Source organism: Arachis ipaensis, chromosome B04, assembly GCF_000816755.2.
Source record: "Arachis ipaensis cultivar K30076 chromosome B04, Araip1.1, whole genome shotgun sequence".
Lineage (NCBI taxonomy): Eukaryota > Viridiplantae > Streptophyta > Magnoliopsida > Fabales > Fabaceae > Arachis > Arachis ipaensis.
Genome location: NC_029788.2, coordinates 3,476,177 through 3,497,533, shown reverse-complemented (window position 1 = coordinate 3,497,533; position 21,357 = coordinate 3,476,177). Strand labels below are relative to the sequence as shown.

Here is a 21,357-nt window from a genome sequence, read left to right as displayed (position 1 = left end):
TTTTATATATTCAAATCTATCATAATTATAAAACTAATTTATACTTTTGGTATTTTTATTCTCATTTATTTTTAAAATATTTTTTAATTGTTTACAACTCAAAAAACACCATATGAAAAGACAAACTATGACAACTAAAATAAATATAAAAATAGAAGCAACAAATGAAGATATAATTTTGCATAATTCTAATATAAAAAGTCTGTTTTTTTTTAAAAATAGATATTCAAATTTTTTAAATAATAAATTATATTTTAATTTATATTATATTTTAATTGAATAATTATAAAAAATTATATACAAATTATTAAATAAATATTCTTTAAAATATTTTTAATATAAAATAATTTAAATTTAACATTAATTTATATATTATTTAATTAATTTTTAAATAATATATCACTTATTAAAATACACTATATAATATAATTAATTTACTTCTTTGTGGACTCACTCTAGTTTAAATATATTGAAAAAAAAAGCCTTCACCGGTGAGACAGAGACATGCCTAATTTGTGCGTCAAGATGGCGACTCCTCGGTAAGATGAGCATCATCTAAATTTTAATTTATATCAACATTATGAAGGGTTAGTGAATCCATGTGTTGAAATTTTCTCCTCCGTCCAACATCACCATCAATTAGTGCATCCATCTCCCCATTTTAAATGTCATGATCTTTCTCTTCTTGTTGGCACGTTGCTTCGCAGCTATTCTCATCTTCCGTTTGGCATTTCGCATCGGATTAACAACAGCCATGAGCTTTTCCTCCTGTTTCCTCTTATTCCTTTTCAACTTAAGGTTCTTCCTGATAAGGTTGTAAATTTGAACGAAGCTTTGAGTACCCAAAATATTCTCCACTTTCCTACAGGTCTCTTCTGCCAACTTCTTCAGATCATCTGGAAGGAAAGAACCAAACTCAGTAAGTTGCCAGAAAAGATCCCATGAAAGAAGAAAACAAGAAAACCTAGGGAACACAACTTCCAATCTTCTAGGGTGGGGATTCACTTACTCCAAGAGTAAGTCTTGCTAACATACACAGTCGAAATCCATTAAAATTTTTCCGATGGTTCAAAGTTATAACAAGACATGCCCCTTGAGATTTGAGTTAACAAAGTTAAATTTGCCTACAACCCCTAGTTAAGAAATAGGAAGACTAACCATCAACTTCTTTTCCAGCATAGCCTTCACAAACTTTATAAAGAGGTAACAGGACCTCATGCCCATAGCGCACGCAGTCATCCTGCGTAATCCGTGACATGATATTTCCATAACTATCGAAGACTATTCGCATCTGCATTAAACAAGCAAAACAATATCAGTGATGAACACATTTATCAAGATAAAGAATGCGGATCTAGAATTTGCATATCGACCTGAATAGCATCCATTTGAAGGGCGATTTTCCCCATTTTCCGAAGCAATAGTGAGACAAGTACGCATTGGGTGCTATCAACTTTTGGAAGATTGTTATCTGAACGGACAAGAGAGGTTGAAGTTGAGTACATGAAGAACCTTCCTTTTCTTGAATCAAGCAAGTCAAAAGCTTTAAGGAACCGGTCCTTCTCATGTTGCTCAAGTGTAGACCAGAATGCAGGGGGATCTATATGCGCATCCATTAAAGAATGGACACCGCAAATAGCAAACACAATATTCTGGGTCATCAGGTTACTGTCAGCATCATTTAAGAGTGGCATTTTGAGTTGGCAACAAAGGGAAGTAGCTACTAAAAAAAGTCTACTTGGACTTGTAAGATAATAGTGTCTTAAGGAGCTTTGATTGTTCTCTTTGCTAGCATTTACACGAGCAAAGTATAACGCTATGAGGCGAGCTGATCTACTACGTATCCATGAATGTGGGTGCAAAAGCAACTCACAAATTGCTTCCCATGTATCCTTAATATGCGGCAGAAGAAAAAAGTTTGTCAGTGTGCTTGTTAACGAAATTTGAAAGGGGGAAACTAAAATGGAAAAATTTTAATTCTTCAGAGTGGTAATGCTTGTAGAAAGGACAACGAATGGCTGGCAACATTTATTTTGATTATATGCGGCCAAAGAACACAGCAGAACCACCTGGACTTTAAAGTATGCTATTTCAAGATAGTAAAAATATTATGGAAAAGCAGTATCAAAACCATGCAATTCTATTGTTCATAATTAAAATCAAAACGCATGTTTACAACACAGTAAAATAGATCTATACAATGTCCACAATTAAGTCAAATGTCCACAATTAAGTCAAATGTTCACGTGTGTAGGTGTCAAATACAATCCCTGGCAACTTAAGATATTACAAGGGCTGATCTTTTAACACACAAAGTATCACACTAGATTTTCCTTCAAATCCAGAACACCTCTAGTGTTGCTCCTTTCCAATAATTATCAAACAAACCAAATCAAACTATAAAATGAAATTTCTTAAAATATAAAGCCATATTTTTTTCTTCATAACTTGTGCTCAAAACCCAAAAATAAATGAAAATTATAAATCAGATAACAGCAAACAAAAAGAATACACTTGCATATTCTGTTAAAGTAGAGACATAAAATGGCTGGTTCAACATTAAATGTTATAGAAACCCATATCTCTTACCATCCAGACTTGGACATATTATCCCCAACCAGGTTTTCCAAACCAAAAGCCGAAACTCTCGTACATTTAAGCATAGAAAGTACCAATTATTTATTTCATGCAGTCAATCACTATCTATCACCTCACAATCACAGAGACACACACACACACACAAATTCTGTAGAGAAACAAGACATAAGCAACACATATAAATGTCATCTTAAGTCTGAATATATAAATATAGAAAGGAAGGCACAAAGAAGTTTACCTCAAGATCCTTTGAGAAGCATATATCATGGAACTGATGAATCATCTTCTCTAACATAACAAGAGAATAGTATGCCTGCTTCCAAAAGGGAACAGTGGATTCATCTGAAAAGCCCACTTGCCCTTCTGTGACTGCAAGTATGGTGGACTGCAAGATTCGGCGAGTCACTGGCAAAATACAATTTATATGTTTACGGAATCCTTTGTTTACTGTCTCAATCAGCAGCCCCAAAACCTATGTCAACAATTTCCAATTTCAATACAAATGAAGCAAACAGGAAAACAAAAATGTGCTATGCTAGAATAACTTAGTTAAAGAGAATAAATTTGGACATATGAAACAACAAATAGATTGGTGATAACTGATTTCTCTTGAAAAGTACGCAAGTCGTTCTTCTTTTTCCTTAACAACTCAGCAGAGAAAGATTCCACTTGAAAGAAGAGACTAATATGGTGAATACCGAATAACTTGTGTTTCTTTAACCAAAACTGTACAGAGCCTTTACAATGTATATCATTATGTGGACACCTCTTACAATTATGAACTTATAATTGCTTAATAGTAATTTCCCAAAATAACTAATCATATCTATTATAATAATTGAATAAATTCAAAAAATTCTGAATTACATCCCATGACAAAATAAAATGAAAGTGACTCCAATATTTAGAACAGGATTGTCACATTGGTAGAAGCTTGTCCAAAGGCAATGTGCAAGTTTGGTAATCAAATTAGATTCCAACTTCACAAAGCCAGATTTCAATTCATGCTCTAGGTTACAGAAGTTCGATGGGAACATAACCTTAATGGCATTCCTACCGCATTATTTGACAGGTCAACAAGGCCAGGAAGACACAGTTTCACCTCACAATTCACCACTCTGAAAGACCATAGAGATTAACAATACACCACAGTTGGCTCTTGGCACCATATTTTGATGCTAAACCTCTGTGCCCTATATGGGAAACCAAAAGCAAGCATGTGCGCAATGAATTTTCTCTGTTTCCTTACCTCCAGGATAATACCATCTACAGTAAAAAGAACCAGAAGCATCTCATAATAAGAAAAGTTTGCTCTTAAGTTTTCCCACTAAAGTGTCAAGTACTGAATGACTAACTACATCTAAGCCTCTAAATAACATAGAGGATGTGAAACTGAGGTTAATAAATGCACCATAAAATATTCCACTGCCATTCCCTTAATGTGGTAAAACCTGAGGTGTCATTTCACTTACCTAATGAAGAGCATTTTCTAGGTTAAACCCTTGCATTCACAGTTTCCAAGATAATTCAAATGCCTCGTGCGATCGACATACTAATTCCAACTAGTACTACAACCAAGGAGTGATATTATAGAACTCAAATTCTCATGATATAGTACAATTGTGACCTACAATAAAGTTCACACATCACAACAACATAATTACCGAGAAATTTTAGAATACATCACCTGTGCGGCAGCGCCCCATAGTTGTTGCTTGCCACCCAAGTACCAAGCAAGAGCATACTCAAGCATAGAATTCAGAAAATTTGGACTAACAGAACCAATAAGCTTCTTTATGGCAGCTCCACTCATTGAGCGAACAATATTATCATTATCATTGGCCAAGCAAGCTACCAAATGGACAAACAATGTCTGTGACTGCTCATCCAAAACACTTGTTGGAAATTTGACAATAATAGCGTGAATCATCTCAAGAACAGATTCCCGTCCAGTTGAATGCTCGTACCTGTAACAGTTAGAACACCAATGAGCCTAAATCATACTTAGTACATACGAGACACAGAATAGTCCAGAATACTTGCCTCAAATTTGAGAGCAAGAAGTCTAGATGTTGCTGCAAACGCTTTTCTGAGAGCCGATAATCAAGCAAAAATTGCAACAAGATTTTACTGCATTTTTTGCGAATTGATTCCATTTGACTTGTCACCATCAATTCAGCTACCCTAGTAACAAGGTCATATATCTCAGGTACAACCAGCTTGCGGCTGACAATACCCTTTAGAAGTGAAAGGGCCACCAAAGATGGATTTCTTTCAAGATCAACAAATATAGGCAGCTTAACTAATAGATGTATTTGATCTGTTGCAAGAGAAATTTTGGTGTTCCGCAAAAGCGCAGTCAGCAAAGTTAAGGATGATTGCATTAAAGGACTACTAGAGCTCACTGAATTCTGCGCAATATCAAAAAGAGCAGCCTTTACTCTCTCGGCTTGTTTTTGAAGAGACGGTAAAGGCAGTTTCACCAGTATAGTAAGGCATCCAAGGGAAGAAGACAAGATATCCTCATACTTTGAGCTTAAGCTATCAGTTAATAGCTTAACAAAAGGATCTAATAAGGATAACGTATTTTCACTTTTCATATCCTGTCTCATACCCTTTAGACGTTTATGCAATATTCTGAGACCAAACACTGTAATGAGGTGTGAACCCAATAAGCCACCAGCAACTAGCCGGCCTGTAGAAATTCTTTTAGCATTTTTAAACTCATCCTTATCTTCCAATTTCATCAATTTGTTCTCATGCCAACCACTCTCATCTTTAAAGCCATCATCAATAATGCCATAAAGAAAGACAAATAGATCAGTCTGATGTACTGATGGGTTGCTTTCAATACCAGCAGCTATATGAAGCAACATATTTTCCAATTTTGCTTTTACACTGGGTGTAACATGCTTCTGCAAATGAGTTGTCACAGGTGCAAGGAGCTTCAATGCACAGGTTTTGAATGTAATGTTTTGTGCAACCAGTTTCAAGCTTTCAAATGACTTCTTCCTCCTTGTTTCTTTCATTTTAGCAGCTATCTTTTCCACCTCCTTTTGCTCAGCAACATCTCCGAGAATGTCATTCTCTATAACAGAAAGAAGATCCTTCAAGCAGTAATCAATCTTTCCATTGGCTGGACCAGAAAGACACTTGGACAAAATATAATTAAGTGTGTATCCCAAGACATGAAGTTCATATCCCCGTTTTAAGGTACCTTGCAAAACCTTGATAATAAATTGCAAGTATTCCAATCCAAGTTCTTTCAAACATGCGGTCAGTGCAGACCTAGCTTCGTTCCTGATACTTTCTAAATGATTCTTTAAGAAGTTACAGACTCGGTGCAAAATGGTGGGAAGATACGTGTCCATGACATCGCCTGGAAGTAACTTAACCAATTTTAGAGCTGCAAGACTGATATTTACATTAACCCTTTCAGAGTCAGAATCTAGCAGTTTTTGTATCTTGGGGAAGACAACTTTATGAAGACTAGTTTGGATATCTGGGTTCACACCAGAAGTGCCACAGTTGCTGTTATCAGAAGAAACAGTGTCAGCTACTGCAAGCTCAGAAACACCACCCAAAGATTCCTTAGGTTCTTTAGTGTAGGAAAGTTCGGAAAAGTGAAATTTGTCCAAAATACAGCAAATCAGGCGTATGTAGAATTTTTGCTTGTCTGGACTACTAGATGCTCCCTGAAAACATTTGATCAACAATGAATAGTATGACTTCCATTCCATCTGACTTGCTACAGAAGCAACAGTCTCTATGCATGCATTTTTCATATGCTCTGCCTTTCCTTCTTTCTCATCTAACATCATGTTGAAGTAGAGTCGCATAAAAACCCTCTCAATAATGAACTGCAAGTTAACAAAAATAAAAATTATACACCAGCAACTAAGATGGATAAAAGATACTTCCAGTTGAAAGGATATAGTTATCACCTCTGATAATTTGTTTGTGCTGATGACCTTCCTAAACAATGACAATGCCTTCACTCTCTTACGGATCTGCAGTACCACATGGAATTACGTGAAATGTAAATTCTACAAGCTACTGAATGATCCCACAAAAATTTACAGACTAATTATTGAATGCAGGACAATATAGTAGTGTTTCTGACTACATCATGGAACGGCAGCAGCAGGTTGTCGCATCAGGAAATAACAGCTGGCAGACATTAATCATGTAACATTTAGCATATAAAGCTTCATATCTGTTCAATCAAATGAAACCTAGGAAACTAATAGTAGATTTGGACACAATCAGTTTTCCATTATTGACTTGCAACTCGGTTATTACAAATAGTTACAGAACCAAATATATAGCAGAAGTAATAGAATCAGCGGAGTAAAAGTCTACAAGCATCCAGAAGAATTAGAAACAGTTAAGCTGATCTGTTTGGTAGTTAGAGCTAGTGCCAGCTAGGATAGAATCTCCTAAATAACGCACGTAAAGACTCTTCTACTGTTCGCTCTCTCTCACAAACACTATTAGGTGAACAACTTGTGCAAGCTTAATAGTTAGGCCCATGACACGAATCATGTATCAACTGCACCTAATATCCCATATGTTGAATAGATCTTAGGTTGAACAGAAACTTACCACCGGATCAGTTATATCCTCAAAAAAATTGACTTCATCACTCTCGTGGCACAGGACAGTAAGTGATTTCAGGTTTGACACTTCTGGAAGCTTTAATACCATTTGATGCAACAATTTCAGCCATCCCTGAAACCAGATCAACCAGTGTTAAAGAGTAGAGGATTTAAGAAATTAGTTATTGGTAATTTCAGTTAAAATCTTCAATCAGTAATGAAAATATCTATATAATGATGGTTTACTCTTCTAATCATCCATCAATGCATGAGTTTAAGGAAAGAAATCTTATATATGTAGGCAGACAAGTTAAGGAGGGGACATGATATAAGTCAAGATCAATGCGCATACATGCCTAACTTGATACGTCTTGAAATACACACAAGTCCAGCAACCCAATACCTTTCTAACAGAAAGTGATCCATCCATTGCTTCTGTCATGTGCTTTAACAGAAATTTCTGTGTTACACGCTGGACGCATGATTTTGTCCAACAATCATCAATGTTCTTCATCATTGACAATTGTTCACTGTTTCCTTCTTTGCAAAGGATTAGACCAAAAAATTCAACAAATGATAGCAATGAACTATAGGCACTATACATAAAAGTTGTTTCCTCTGACGACATGTCATGCACACAGTGGGATAGAACAAGTAATGCATGTTCAACTTGAACACTTGCAAAGAAATCATTATCGATTATCCTGTAAGCATCCAAAATGGCATCATGATCAAGCCAACCCAGAGTTGATGTTGTATTCAGCTGGCGAAGTATCTTTGCCTGCATCCCAACAAAATCACAATTTGATATCAAAGAGCTGACAGCAAACAATACAAATGGCTATGAACAGGGACTAAAGATCAAAATTACCACTGAGAGTACAGATGCATCTGATGCTGCAAGGGCGTCAAGAACATCACAGATTCTCAAACGCATATCCAGCTCAGCCAAAATATATAAAGGAGAAAGCGCACTTAGAATTTTAGCGGTACTTCCATCTCCCAATATCGGGGCAATATTTTGAATGATTTGCAAAACTTCAAGACATAAATCTATGGGTAAAAAAAAAATAAAAATAAAAAAGAAACACAGAGCAATGGATGTGAATTAAACTATCTGCAATTAAAAAGGAAGAACACAGCATGACAGCAACTAGAGATATATGCGGTTGTCTCACCAGAACTTGCAGTTTTCTTTCCTATAAACAAAAGCAATATTTCCACAAATTTCTTTGCCAACTCTGACTCCTTGATATACTTGGGTAAGAATTTGAAAATTCTTATCACTGTCTCCCCAGGAGATCTGATCAGCTTTCTGATCAAGGAAAAATTCAAACATACAAAAGCAAAATGTTAACTGCATATATCCCTGTTTCCCCAAGTAATTCTATACATAAAAGCAGATTTTTGTTCCATATTACTTTATAAGATTATCATGTCCTTTCAGAAATACCCCAAAATTAAAAAATGAATAAACAAAAAATGCTAAGACCGCACTTAGCCCAATAATGTAAGTATTTACTACATCTTGTTAACTTTTCATTTCATTTGACTGAGCTATATTCAGCAGTACTTCAAAGAATTGTTTGTCAAAGTATAAATAGCTAGTTTTCACATGAAAGAAAAAATCATGTTCTACCATAACTATTTCCCAGTTTAAGCCAAAGATAAGCTAAGCAATAACAGAAATTCAAATTACGGAAAGTGTCAACATTAAAAAACAAACATCATTATCCAAGCACAGTCATAAAATTAGCTAATACCTCTTGACTGAACGATCACTTCCAAATAAACACCACATGCTGTCTATAAGTACTTTAATATGTGAAAGCAAAACTCTCCGAGCAGGATTGTCTTCATCATCCAATTGATTGTCAAGGCTTAACAAGTTGTCAACAAAGTTCATAACACTATATAGTACAGCTTCAGAAGCTGATTTGAGAGAGATAATTGAAAATATATCAGGTACAAGACTCTCCCTTGTGCGTAATAGTGCTACCAGTTTATTGTTTCCACTCATGGCCACAAAGCAAGACAACAGTGAACTTGGTTTCTCACTAGTAGCAGTCTCCTGTTTGAATTTAGCAATCAGTGATTTTACTGCAGAGAAGAATCGGTCCCACAAATCAGAACTAAATTCATGATCTTCATATTTATTGAGGACAACAGAAACAATTTTCAGGCACAGAGATCTCATATCCTTGAGTTGCTTCAAAGTATTTCCACTCTGCACAAACAAATTGAAAAATAGAGTAATAAATAAAACAGACAGCATGGATCACGGGAGAAACAGTCAATCCACTTTCAGTTACCATGAAACAACAACAAGACAATAAGAAACAATAAAAACGAGCAATATGTGAAAGCAAATCCATGTATAGTTGGAAATAGAAAAAGTTATAGTATATGATGGATGGTAAGCATCAACATTTAGAAGTCACAGAAACTTATCTAATTCATTATTATTTTCTAGTAAACATAAGATGTATTCATTATTTTGTACATATAAATATTACAATTGTGAGTAGAATTCATGAGGTGATTGCTCGTCTAAGATGGAGGTAAGCCATGATTGATAACATACATATTGGAGAACACCATGGGCAACAGGGAGTTAACTCCCCCATCTACCAAGAAAACAACAGTTGAATGTCACAAATGGAAAATTTTGTTGATTTAAAGAAAGTCTTGTTAAGGGATATGTGTCTCCCTTTTAGACTAAAACAATCCATTGTGGCTTGGTTTAGCAAGGACCATTTTGTCCAAAAGTTTTGGAATGTTAACACCGCCATACTTCTCCCAGCTACTATGTGATATAATGGTCTATGTTGAGGATACAGTTAACATAATATTGATCGTGTGAAGATTTTCTGAATAGAGGACATGGGTAAGTTCTATTTTCCTTATAAGAGGTTGCTTTTTTCTAGCTATGGGAGTGGTATGTCACAAAAGAAGATACACATGGGATATATTCTAAAGAAACTAGTATATGCTGGATGGATAGGTGAGTCGATAGTCATATGGAGACAAAAACTAAACAATTACCAAATAAGAAAGAGCCATATTAGAATATGAGAGATACTGAAGATTAGTTGGGAAGGTTAATTATCCCACTATTATGGGCTGGGTATTTCCTTTGTGGCAAGAATAATAAGCTAATGTAAGAAACTCCTCTTGCTTATCACAGTGCTAAATACAACTCAAGCAGTTTACTATTTTTGTGCATAGTCTGTCTTTTTACAGAAACACACATCTCAGTGCTTATCATCATTTGTACGGGCACCTGTTATTAAACATGAATTTCTTCCTCAAGCTCATACAGGTAGTTCGTACATATAAAACTTTAAATTCAGCATAAACAGAATATTACCACAACTTGATTTTCTGGATCACTGTCCTCTTGAATGGATTTTATATTAGTCCCAAAATCAACACTATCTAGTGAAAGCCCACCATCCTCTAGAAGGGGATCAGCAATGGTCCCAGAATTGCTTTGATCTGTAGGAAGCCCAGTGTCCTTATGAAGGGAATCGACATTGATGCCAGACTTTCTTTGATCTAAAGGAAGCCTGTTTGGTTCTTTTGCTTTGTCAAGACTTGAAGTACAGCTCTCCAATACTCGAACAACACACCCCACTAATAGATCAAGAAAAGGGCTAATATGCATTTCATCAAAAACCCCAACAATGTCTTCAATGACATGCAAAAAACCATATTTCTTTTTCCAGGGTAGAGTTACCATATTTTCCAAAGTGAAATATTGTAACAAAGATAATGCTTGAAATTCACTAATGGAGCCTCCAGATAAGGACCAAAACAAGTTCACAAGCCCATCATTTTTCTTAACTATTTGCAATGGCTTTACCAGTAATGCAAAGAAAAGTGGCAGCTCATTGACATCTAGTCCAGCCAAGAAGCTTAGAATAGCTTTCCGATGACAAATGCTTGCTTTCTACAGAAGGCATTTAAGATCATAAGAGTAAAACAAATGAGAAGAAACTGACAAAAATATATGTTAACAGGCAAAATCCTCAAGAAGCATAAGTTGCATATACCTTTCGAGATGCAAGTCCTTTAAGCTTTCGTACTTTTGGCATTAGAAGACGAATAACTAATGGCACAAGATAAGCACGGTGACATTGCTCAATGAAGCCTGATTCTCTCGATAGACTCCATGCTGTTAGTTCCTCCCTTAAATTTTTGGAATTGATCAAGTTCCTCAGATGTCCATCATATGGCAAAAGGTAATCATCTTTCCAGATCAACAGGCAATCCAGAACTCTCATTTGTATCTCAGGATCACTTTCTTCAAGAAGCCTGCCAAAACACCCAAAAAAATAAAATAAAATCGCATTTCAACTTTCAAATAGGTAACAGCCATTAACAAATAATAATGCAGAGATGTACAACTGACCTGTTCTGCAGGACCTCCTTAAGAAATTGACCTGAGTAGAATGACTTGGGATTTTTCATCAGCTTGAACAAGTTTAACCATTCTTTCAAGATGGTCTTCCACTCTTTGCCTTTGCAAGCACATGACTCAAACTGCCCTACACTGCACTTAGTTTTACAAAGGAAAATTAATTATCAAACAGATAATTTAACACTTCAAGTCCATAAAGTTTTAACTATGACTCCTATCCTACAAGGAGACAAAATCCACTAGACTTCACCTTTCAAGATCATGAGTCTCGTATCCCAAGAACTTCAAAAATAATGGAATGAATTGCCGGGAGCGAGGTTCAACAACACTTGGAATTTTCTGTAAAGCTTTTAGCAAGAGTGATAATATTGTTACAGTCGGCGTACTATCATACGCAAGATTGACAAATAAATCAAAACAATCAAGTAGACCTGAAAAAAAAAATGAAGTTGATTACCAAACCAGCAGAATGGGAATTACAAAAATATTTTGCTTACCAGGATTTGAACATTTTAGTGAAAATGTTTATAGAACATATAAAAATACCTATTTACCAACTACTTAAATGCATACAAACCAACCAAGACCGTTCTATTTACACAGCATATATTAAATAGCCAGATTCCCCAACCAATTATCATGCCAGTCCTATCATCTAGGACACTACATGCAAAAAGATAAGCATGAGAGCAAGAATGAACCTAAGATCCGATGAGAATCAACAAACTTACACGTTGGTTGATCAAGTAATGCACCATTGACACCATCATGCAAGTTGAAAGTGGTACGTAGTTTTAATTGGCACTTTTCCAGATAACCAATGAAGTTATCCCATACCAGTGAAAAATGTTTGCTAATCAATACAGCAATACATTCTAATATAGGATCCCAAAGGTCGCTAAATCGATTATTCAAGATGCCTAACAATCCATTCAAAACAAGAAGAACATATAATTGCGGAATCCTTCCAGCAGATAGGTCCATCTGTATCTTGGAGATCAATTGCTGAATGCTTCTGCTTGTAGATATTGAAATAGGAGTTTTTTCAATCGAGAGGAGCAACACGAGAGCCTGTCATTTCACCAAAATAAGCACTCATATAAAATCTCAAGTTAAAATACGATGATGCCAGCAAACATAAAAGATACATACATTATATCCTGTGCAATTTACTTTTGAAATCGGAGAAACTTCAGTTTTCCTTTTCTTCTCAGGAGGCTGATCTCCTGATGAAGTCTCACCACCAACTTTGTAACGACAAAGTATTCTAAGAGTTGAAATGCGAATCTCCTTGCATGGATCGTGCAAATTATCAGCGAACTCTGTCACTGCACCTGTAATCCCTTTTTCAAGTTCTGAATCACACATAATAGACCCATTGTCTTCCAGAGGGCTACAACATACAAGTGGAGTGTTATACAAGTACAAAACTCTAACTATTTGTAAAATTATTGACTCAATTCGATTAAGAATGGAAAACAAGAGTTATTACTAAAACACATCCACATACCCATACTTGTAGTCCAAATAATCAGCAACACCCAACAAGACTTGTGAAGATGACTTGTATCGTTTTGCAAGAGTTAAAAACCTTCCAGTTTCATCAGTTACAATCCTGCTGTAGCTATACAGCCTGCTATAAGAACTCAGCGAAGAACCTATAATGCTTTCCCAGGCTTTTCTAGTTGAATGAATATAGTCTGCAGATTAGAAACAGAAGGTACAGAAAAATATAAGAAATGACATAGCATTAATGAATACAGGTATCCTAGCATAACCCAAGCACTAAACATTTTTCTCAAAACAAGAGTGTTCATGATAGTGAACACGATAGAAATAGGGGCAATGAAAAATCAGCTTTGGTATAAACTTGGTCAGTTCAAATAGGATTCCCATTAGAAAAAGTCACATTTTGCACAAGGAATGAAGCAATACCAGCTTTAACCGTCAGAAGCTGATCTATAGCATTCATGAGATTCAGCAACAAGGATGGATTGGTCTCAACAATAGACATATGAGAATAGCAGCTCACAATCCCCCATATCCGTGCCATTCCTTTTTCATCAATTTTATTATTTTCTGATACACCGGTACGTGAAATATCATTTATTTTATCAGTCCAGTTAATGATAGCCCCTTGCAAACGGTTGGATAAACTAGCTAATGCTTCTACGCCTGTTTCATCCAGAAAGTCCAACTTCTGTGTACTTAATTGCATTTTCTCGCAGAAGTACTGTAACAGGTGTATCGCCTCTTCTTCTGAACTCTCCATTAGATCATTTATTGCTCTAAAAAATCATGAGATAAGTCAAATATAGAAGTCGGGAAGTACTAAACTACAACCTTTTTATGCATAGAAAGAGAAACAGAGAGACAGAGAGACAGGCTAACGTGCATGCACACGAACACATACAAAAATATTACCTTATAACATTACTTCCAAACGCAAGTGCACAAAGTTCCTTTTGTAGCAGTTGTCTGATAAAGTCCGTCAAACTGGAACCAAAACTCTAACATGTCAAGAACAAGAAGGTTTTAAAACATGCAAGTAATGCAAATGCATCACTACAGTCATTACCATGAGCTTCTTGATTTAAAAATTGGATCCCACTGTAACGCACACTCTGATATCGTTGATGGGTTGTAACTACAGAGCCCACTGAGAATGACCAACATTAATTCCAAAATCTCATTAACCACCAAATGTAGGTCTTCTTGTGACTCAACAAATCCATCTGGTGCGATAAAGGTTCCCACAAGCAGCCGAACAAGTTCAAGCATAGGCTTATAATCTGACAGATGTAAGTGCAGTTACAATTAGAAGGGGGAAAAGAAAGAAGGACATGGACAACTAAATTAACTTTTTTCATGGAAAGAAATTGCACAGTATCCTGAGATAACGCATACAATATTAAAAGTAGAAAAACTAATTTCAATACAATACATTATTTGAAAAATTAAAGGATTTAAAAAAAGGGGATAATCTTAATCAACTGAACTCATTTGAAAAATTATTTCAATACAACACATAATTTCAATGAAGGAAGAACTGAAGAAGATAAGGAACAATAATCTCAATCCAGGTGATAGCACTAGAACTCAACCCAATCACCCACTCGCTTTTATCACAATTAGATGCCAACAGCTTATAATCTGGCAAACATAAGTGCAGTTAAAATTAGAACCCAATTATGGGGACAAACACGAAAGAATAGATTTGACCTTGGGGTATCTTAAGACTGAATAAAAAGTCATATAAATAAGCTTATAAAGAAATCAAGGAATAAAGATTTAAGAACAAAAAGGAAGGAAGAATGTGATCAGTTTCCTAACAGGCAACTGTAGTTTATTTTCCTTGTCAATTACCTACCTTAGTCAAACAGAGCAAAATGAAAATTAGATTACATATAGCGTTGTAACTCACCAGACACCTTTTGCCCATTTTGCATCTTCACAGCGGAAACTAGAACTGATAAAATGCGTCTTAAATGCTTGACATCTCCACTACTAACACATTCACTTATTTCCTTATATAAGAAATCCCATACCAAACTCAGCTCTTTGGCCTCCATCCTGTCACATAATTTATTAAAAACGGATTTTACAATTTCCAAAACGGTACACCTGGACTCTGAAATAGAGACAGAGATAAAAATAATGTTATTTGAAACATTAGAAATCAATCACAAGTTTAGTCAGAGTCTACCTTGCTAACACCACAAAATCAAGAGTAGGAGCATCTATTTAATACAATTATACAATAATCATGCTGGAGTCTAGAACATCAAAATGCTGTGTTTCAGTCAAACAACCATAGTATTAATACTAATATAATATTAATATTATTTACATTCCTTACCTTTTATGAACAAAATAAGCATCTTAACATGACGTTTTAACACATTTAGTACTGCAGACCAAAGTACTAAGAATTTTGCAGAAACATGCCTAGGAATAAACCTCTACTCTGGTTGCCACTTATAATCTAAATAGTATCATACTTCTGTAAAAGTAATCCTAAATATTTTGAACTGAAAAATTAAACATCAAACACATGACACTCCTAGATGATGCTAGACACTGAGTGCCATCACAGAAGGTAGTGCAGGAGGGAAGAGATAGCCAAGCACACCAATGAAGTGGGTTGAGGGTAAAAAAGAGAATAGGGATAAGGTGAGTACAAATTGTCGATTCTGTCCACCATCATAATCTGGACCTTTTAGATAAGAAAATGGTACCACACCTTGAACAGATGCACCATAAAATATGTATTTATCAGTATAATATGTTAAATGAAACCTTTTTGTAACTGTGATTAACTTTAAGGACCTAATTACAAAATTTTAGTTTGCAAAGTGATTACAAATTTTTGAACTATACGGAGTTATTTGAAAATTGAGTAAAACTATTTGGAACCGCTAGTGTAATCAAACCAAATATTATTCTATCGTACATATGCAGGAGGATTTAAGTAGAAACAAGCTTGCCTTGGTTAGCTTTATCATCAGTAACAAAATTTGCCCTTTTTCCGATGGCTTTATCACCAATAGAAAAAATTGCTTTGCTAGTCAATAACTGTATAACTCGCTCTGCTTTCGAATGGAACCTTGAAGAGTAACCTTTCATTATATTATAAAGCAATTCTCCAACAGCTGATTCACTGCAGGCAGATGGATCCTTCACTGCTTCAGCAATGATTCTTCCAATTCCTATGTCACCAAAAAATATTGGAGAGTTTCATAACCAACAAAAGAAATAAATAAATGCACAGTTAAAGAAAAGGAGGGAGGGGACAAAGGGAGATCAGTAAATGAAAACAATGAATGACATCAGCACCTCGTTTAAGCTGCTCCTCCGGGGCATTTCTCAGGACAAACGACATTGCTTCAGCCATAAATTGTTGGACATATTCCTTTGGATAATACCTCAAATCTTTTGTGACCCTTGATATATCATAGTCAAGAAAAGAACCACAAAGTTTAGAATACTACCATTTGAAAAATTAAACGCATACTGCATAGGCATTCACATTTAAACTTGTGCCATGTTGGCTAATACAAAATATGATCAACTACCCGTTTCTCAACCTTTTGTAATCAACAATATACTACAGTTTGCTTACTAAAGAATCATGAATCTTCCCCATATTTCCAGATACAGTTTTCTGTCATAACTAAACACTCGGCCCAAGTGATGTAGTATTGTCAAAAGGGCTGAGGCAAGGTGGAAATATGTTTGATCAGGTAACATCAAGTACTCATCTAAACAAACTACCAGCAAATCACAACATGTCTGTTCTAAAGTACATTATACTTTTGTTACTTCACTATGACCAAAATTACGTTAAATTCTTGCTTTTATATTTATAAATTACAATTTTTTTGGCATTTCACCTCAACATGCTTTCCATGTCATCAAACACTGCTCATTGGGAAAAGTATATACTTTCATTAGTGATGAAAGTCTAATGAGGAAATTTAGAAAGATATGAAGGTAAAGGCATATACATTCAGGAGTATTTCAGGCAACTGCAGCATAGTTAAACTTCATATAGATAACAAGGAAACTACTAAAACAGTAAAACTGTAATCCAGAAACTCACTTGAGCACCTCAGTGGTGTTGTGAATTAAATATTTCTGAAGATACATCATAATATATGACCATGATGTGAAGATCTGCATAAGAATGAAGAAATAAAGTTTCATATTTCATATTTATGTTGGGAAATGAGAAATCATCAAATGCAAAATGGAAAACAATATTTTCCTTATAGGAATATCACTGACAAGACAAGCTTGTACCTGCTCAATGAGATCTGGCTCCCTATCTCCCCCACTTTTGAGAAGAGATACCAAAGAATCAACAATTCTTGGCAACAGCCTAACCAAACCGACATGGAAATCCATAAGTAAGCCAAGTGAGAATTTTCCTTAAAATGCATATTTATAATAGGGAAACCTTCAAATAAGGCTATGTACAGAGTTGATACATGAAATAAACAAAAACACAAACATGATATCTAAAAGTTTAAGGCATAAGAAGACCAGAATTTCTAAAACACCAAGTCAAAGCGAGCAGAAGCTTACGGAACAAATTCTTCCAGAATATCTCTGGATAAAGCTGCAATTAACCTGCAGAAGAGAGCATTGAGGTTTTAAGGGTATGGAAGAAAGGATTGAGAATTATGTCAACAGCTTCAAATAGTAATCGAATAGCAAAACCAACACAAAAGACCTGTTTAGTAATTGTCCCATAACATAAATACAAAAACTTGTAGACACAAACATGCTGGAGAAGGAGACAAATATAGAAATAGGAAAACATCTCTACCTAAGACAGAATTTGCATTATTTTCTTTCCAACCAAAAACTGGGGACAGCGGGAAGAGGAGAGAGACTCAACTATTATGTCTTGTCTCTATCTCCTGTCCTTGTATTTCTATCCTAAGACACCTACCAAACACAACCTAAAGGAAAAAACTCACCCTTAACCAAGTCCAAAGCTACTTTGTTAAAATAATTAATAACTTATGTTTATAATTATTATGTACAAATCAGAATTCAACAAAACATAAAACATGTACTCAAATGAGTTGATGCTTAATAGAAGAGCATATCTAAATATATATAGATGTAAACACTGACTAATTGAACCCAATTACCCAATATATTGTTTTGTTATTTTTCCTTCACTAAAGCTAATCTAGATCCTCTAGAATGTGGATATAAGCTGTAATAGAATCTTGATAAATAAACTGAAATCAAACTTTGACAAATAAAGACAGACTTCAACAAATTCAAATGGTTTACTTTATTACTTGACTTTGACCAACCCACTCCATGCTACTCCTTACCACCCTCCTAAGGGAAGTCTAACTATCCTGATAAAAATCCTTTTTTTTCAACATTATCAAATAGAAAATTACTACCAACATCAATATTTTTTAACAAAATAAGATTATGTTTTTTTTTTCCACAATTTAATGTGCAACACACTATGCAAAAAGATAAGCAATCCAAGCAATGCCTGCATACCTGAGAATAGGCTCAACAGATAGCCTTGCTTTCAAGTGCAACCTAGAAAGAAGTTTTGAGATTAAGGATTCCTTGTGCAAGAGAACCAAGGCCAATGATTGTGTACAAGGTAGAATCTCTTCATACAATGTGATGAAATCCTCGGCAGTGTTTAACTCCTGTGTTTCAACAACGCAGCAAATAATAAATACCAATTAGCACATGGCAAAGATCAAGTAAAAGGCCACTCGAAATTTTTTTCTATTTTTCTGGATTAGAAGGAAAAGATAGAGGAAGCAAAACTCTCTTCTCCCTTCATTTCAAATCTCCAAGGAGATGAATAATTACAGATGTTTTTCTTAAATAAGAAAAGAGTGTGTCCAAACACAAAAGGGGCGCATTCCATGGAAGGGAACTAGATCATAACAGTCAAGAAACTCCCAGGAGAACATAAAGAACCAAAAGAAATATGAATACAACCTCCCACATCACTGTCAACATCCATACCCTTTAACTACTAATATAATAACTATCCCTAATCAAAACAAAACCCAGTACACACGGATTCCAGCCCCTTCTCACTTGATGTCGCATTGCATTCTACTTATCACCAAACATGTAATGCTTCACATAAAACCTTGAACGCCACAGCCTCCCTTCAGCAATAACCATCAATAGGCAAATATCCATGCCACGTCCTATGATATATCTGAAATCACACTCTTCTACCATGATTATCCATTCCTTACGTTCCACAAGATCATTCAACATCTCCTACTTCTAATCTTTCAAATTGTATGACACAAAAATATACAAGACCCCGCATGTTCTTCTCAAGTATACTCCAAAGAAACCCACACCAATCATAATACAACATATGAGCCAAAACTGAATTTTTTAGACTATACTTTTCAATGCTTCCTCTCCCATTATGCAAGAAAATTTGCTTGAATCTCCTATACCACTTGCTTCAACGCCCCACTTTTACCCTTCCCCAAATAACTCTGCAGCCAACACATTAGCCATGCCATGTCTCCCACCACCTGATAAGCTTCATCTCACCACGCCTTCCTCTCACATTTTCTTTTCACAGATTATGCAATTATCTTAAAATACTACGAAGCTTAATTGACATGTCACCAAAAAGATTAAATAACATGTTTCACACGCAGTCTTTCTTTGCTCTCTTAATAAATGTATATTTACGCACAAATCCCGAATGCACAAAAATAGAAAGAGAGAGAATCAACAACTGAAGAACAACCAAGCATAAGTGAAATGCATATTTTTCCATATATCGTCATAAATTTTTGTATGAAAAACAGTGTTACAGGATAAAGCACCCACTGAAAATAAAGTGATCACTACAGCTTAACAACAAAGGTCCAAAAAACATGTGACACAATGAAGCTGCAAAAAACACTAAATCCCATGCAAAACATTATAGAAGCACCATGCACTAACGATAGCTAAGGTCCACATTATTTTATCTTTAGTGCACGAAAGATCAATCAATTTCTACTCTATAACAAAAACAACTTATTCAAGCTATTATGCAACTCCGTCTAACAAGAGCAAGACCACTGTCGACTACTCGAGATAAATTAGTTAAACATAGTAGTTAGCAAGGTAGGATTTCTTCAATAGCGAAGGCCTAATGGACATGGAAACCTTTCATACATAAAGGCAAGAAAATAGCAATCGCAGCAACTTAAATGTATCATAATAACCATAACCATACCCTCCATTCTATAAGACAGTCTCTGAAAAATGAGGAACCCTCAGACGGCTCAGCTTTAACCTTCTCAAGACTCCGATAGACGTTGATATCAATCTCATCTACTCTCTCAGAAAAGGATTTAAACTGCACAATTCAATAACCCAGTAAATGAAATATAAAATAAAAACAAAAAGTGTCAAGCAAGCAATTCACACAAATTAGCAGCACGTAAGAACAAATTTTCAACCCAACCGAATAAAACAGCTTTCATCAATAATAACGAATATTTTAAAAAAATTAAAAATAAATAAATAAATAAAACTCAGTAAAAGTAGGCAAGGGTTTAGGGTTTAAGCAGAACCGGGACTAAGCTTAAGCACAAAGATAAAGGTTAATTCAGAGGGAAGTGTGAAGGCTGGTTCTATTTCGGAAGAGGAGAAGCTTACGACGAAGCGGCGGCGGCCGGGGGATTTGTTAAGAGACTTGACAGCTTGAGCGTGCGATGCCGTTGCCATGTTGAGTCTTGGTTAAAGAGAAGGTAGTAGCAGCACACCACTGCTCTTTAATCGGTGATGGAATGTATTATATTTAGAACTTGAAAGATCCCTCGCAAGTCGCAACTCACATCGTTTTTCACTTTTTCTTTCTTAATTCTCAAATACCTTTGCTTGGCTCGCTGTTATTCCTCGCCATTGTTTGTTTACTAAATTTTTCCTCACTTTCTCAGAATCCAAACAGAGATTTAGGGTTTGGATTAATACCCCAGCTGTCTAAATTGTTGAAATTGATTTATTAAAAATAATTTTATGTTTAGATATTTTATTATAAAAAAAATTATATATTAATTATGTTTGAGTATAATTATATAAACGTATTTTTTTATTTATTTATTACGTAAAAAATATTTTTTTTTTTAAAAATTATTCTAAAAGACTATTAAAAAGATTTAATTATAAAAAAAAATTTAATATTAAAATTATTAAGAATGATCAATTTTTTTATAA

General features: G+C 35.0%; 1 protein-coding gene across 5 annotated transcripts; it reads right to left on the bottom strand.

Annotated features, from left to right (window-relative positions):
* LOC107638444 (small subunit processome component 20 homolog) lies at positions 439-21,079 on the bottom strand. Of its 5 annotated transcripts, none has more exons than XM_016341711.2 (31): positions 20,800-21,075; positions 20,375-20,497; positions 18,655-18,812; positions 17,707-17,751; positions 17,422-17,500; positions 17,222-17,295; positions 16,456-16,562; positions 16,107-16,328; positions 15,044-15,250; positions 14,198-14,411; positions 14,044-14,115; positions 13,555-13,907; positions 13,130-13,319; positions 12,772-13,012; positions 12,351-12,690; positions 11,870-12,050; positions 11,611-11,751; positions 11,252-11,513; positions 10,567-11,148; positions 8,960-9,423; positions 8,375-8,511; positions 8,068-8,249; positions 7,600-7,977; positions 7,204-7,329; positions 6,543-6,608; positions 4,642-6,458; positions 4,286-4,565; positions 2,837-3,070; positions 1,374-1,892; positions 1,159-1,291; positions 439-896 (listed from the first exon to the last, which is right to left on the bottom strand). In XM_016341711.2, exons 1-31 carry the CDS (start codon positions 20,866-20,868, stop codon positions 640-642), a joined length of 8,253 nt encoding a protein of 2,750 aa, XP_016197197.1. In that variant the 5' UTR covers positions 20,869-21,075; the 3' UTR covers positions 439-639. The 5 variants fall into 5 exon arrangements, 3 of the variants coding, with proteins under 3 accessions (XP_016197197.1, XP_016197198.1, XP_020976116.1); XM_016341712.2 differs by having other exon boundaries at positions 12,793-13,012; XR_002360508.1 differs by lacking the exons at positions 439-896; positions 1,159-1,291; positions 1,374-1,892 and adding an exon at positions 3,639-3,864 and having other exon boundaries at positions 2,964-3,070; positions 20,800-21,079.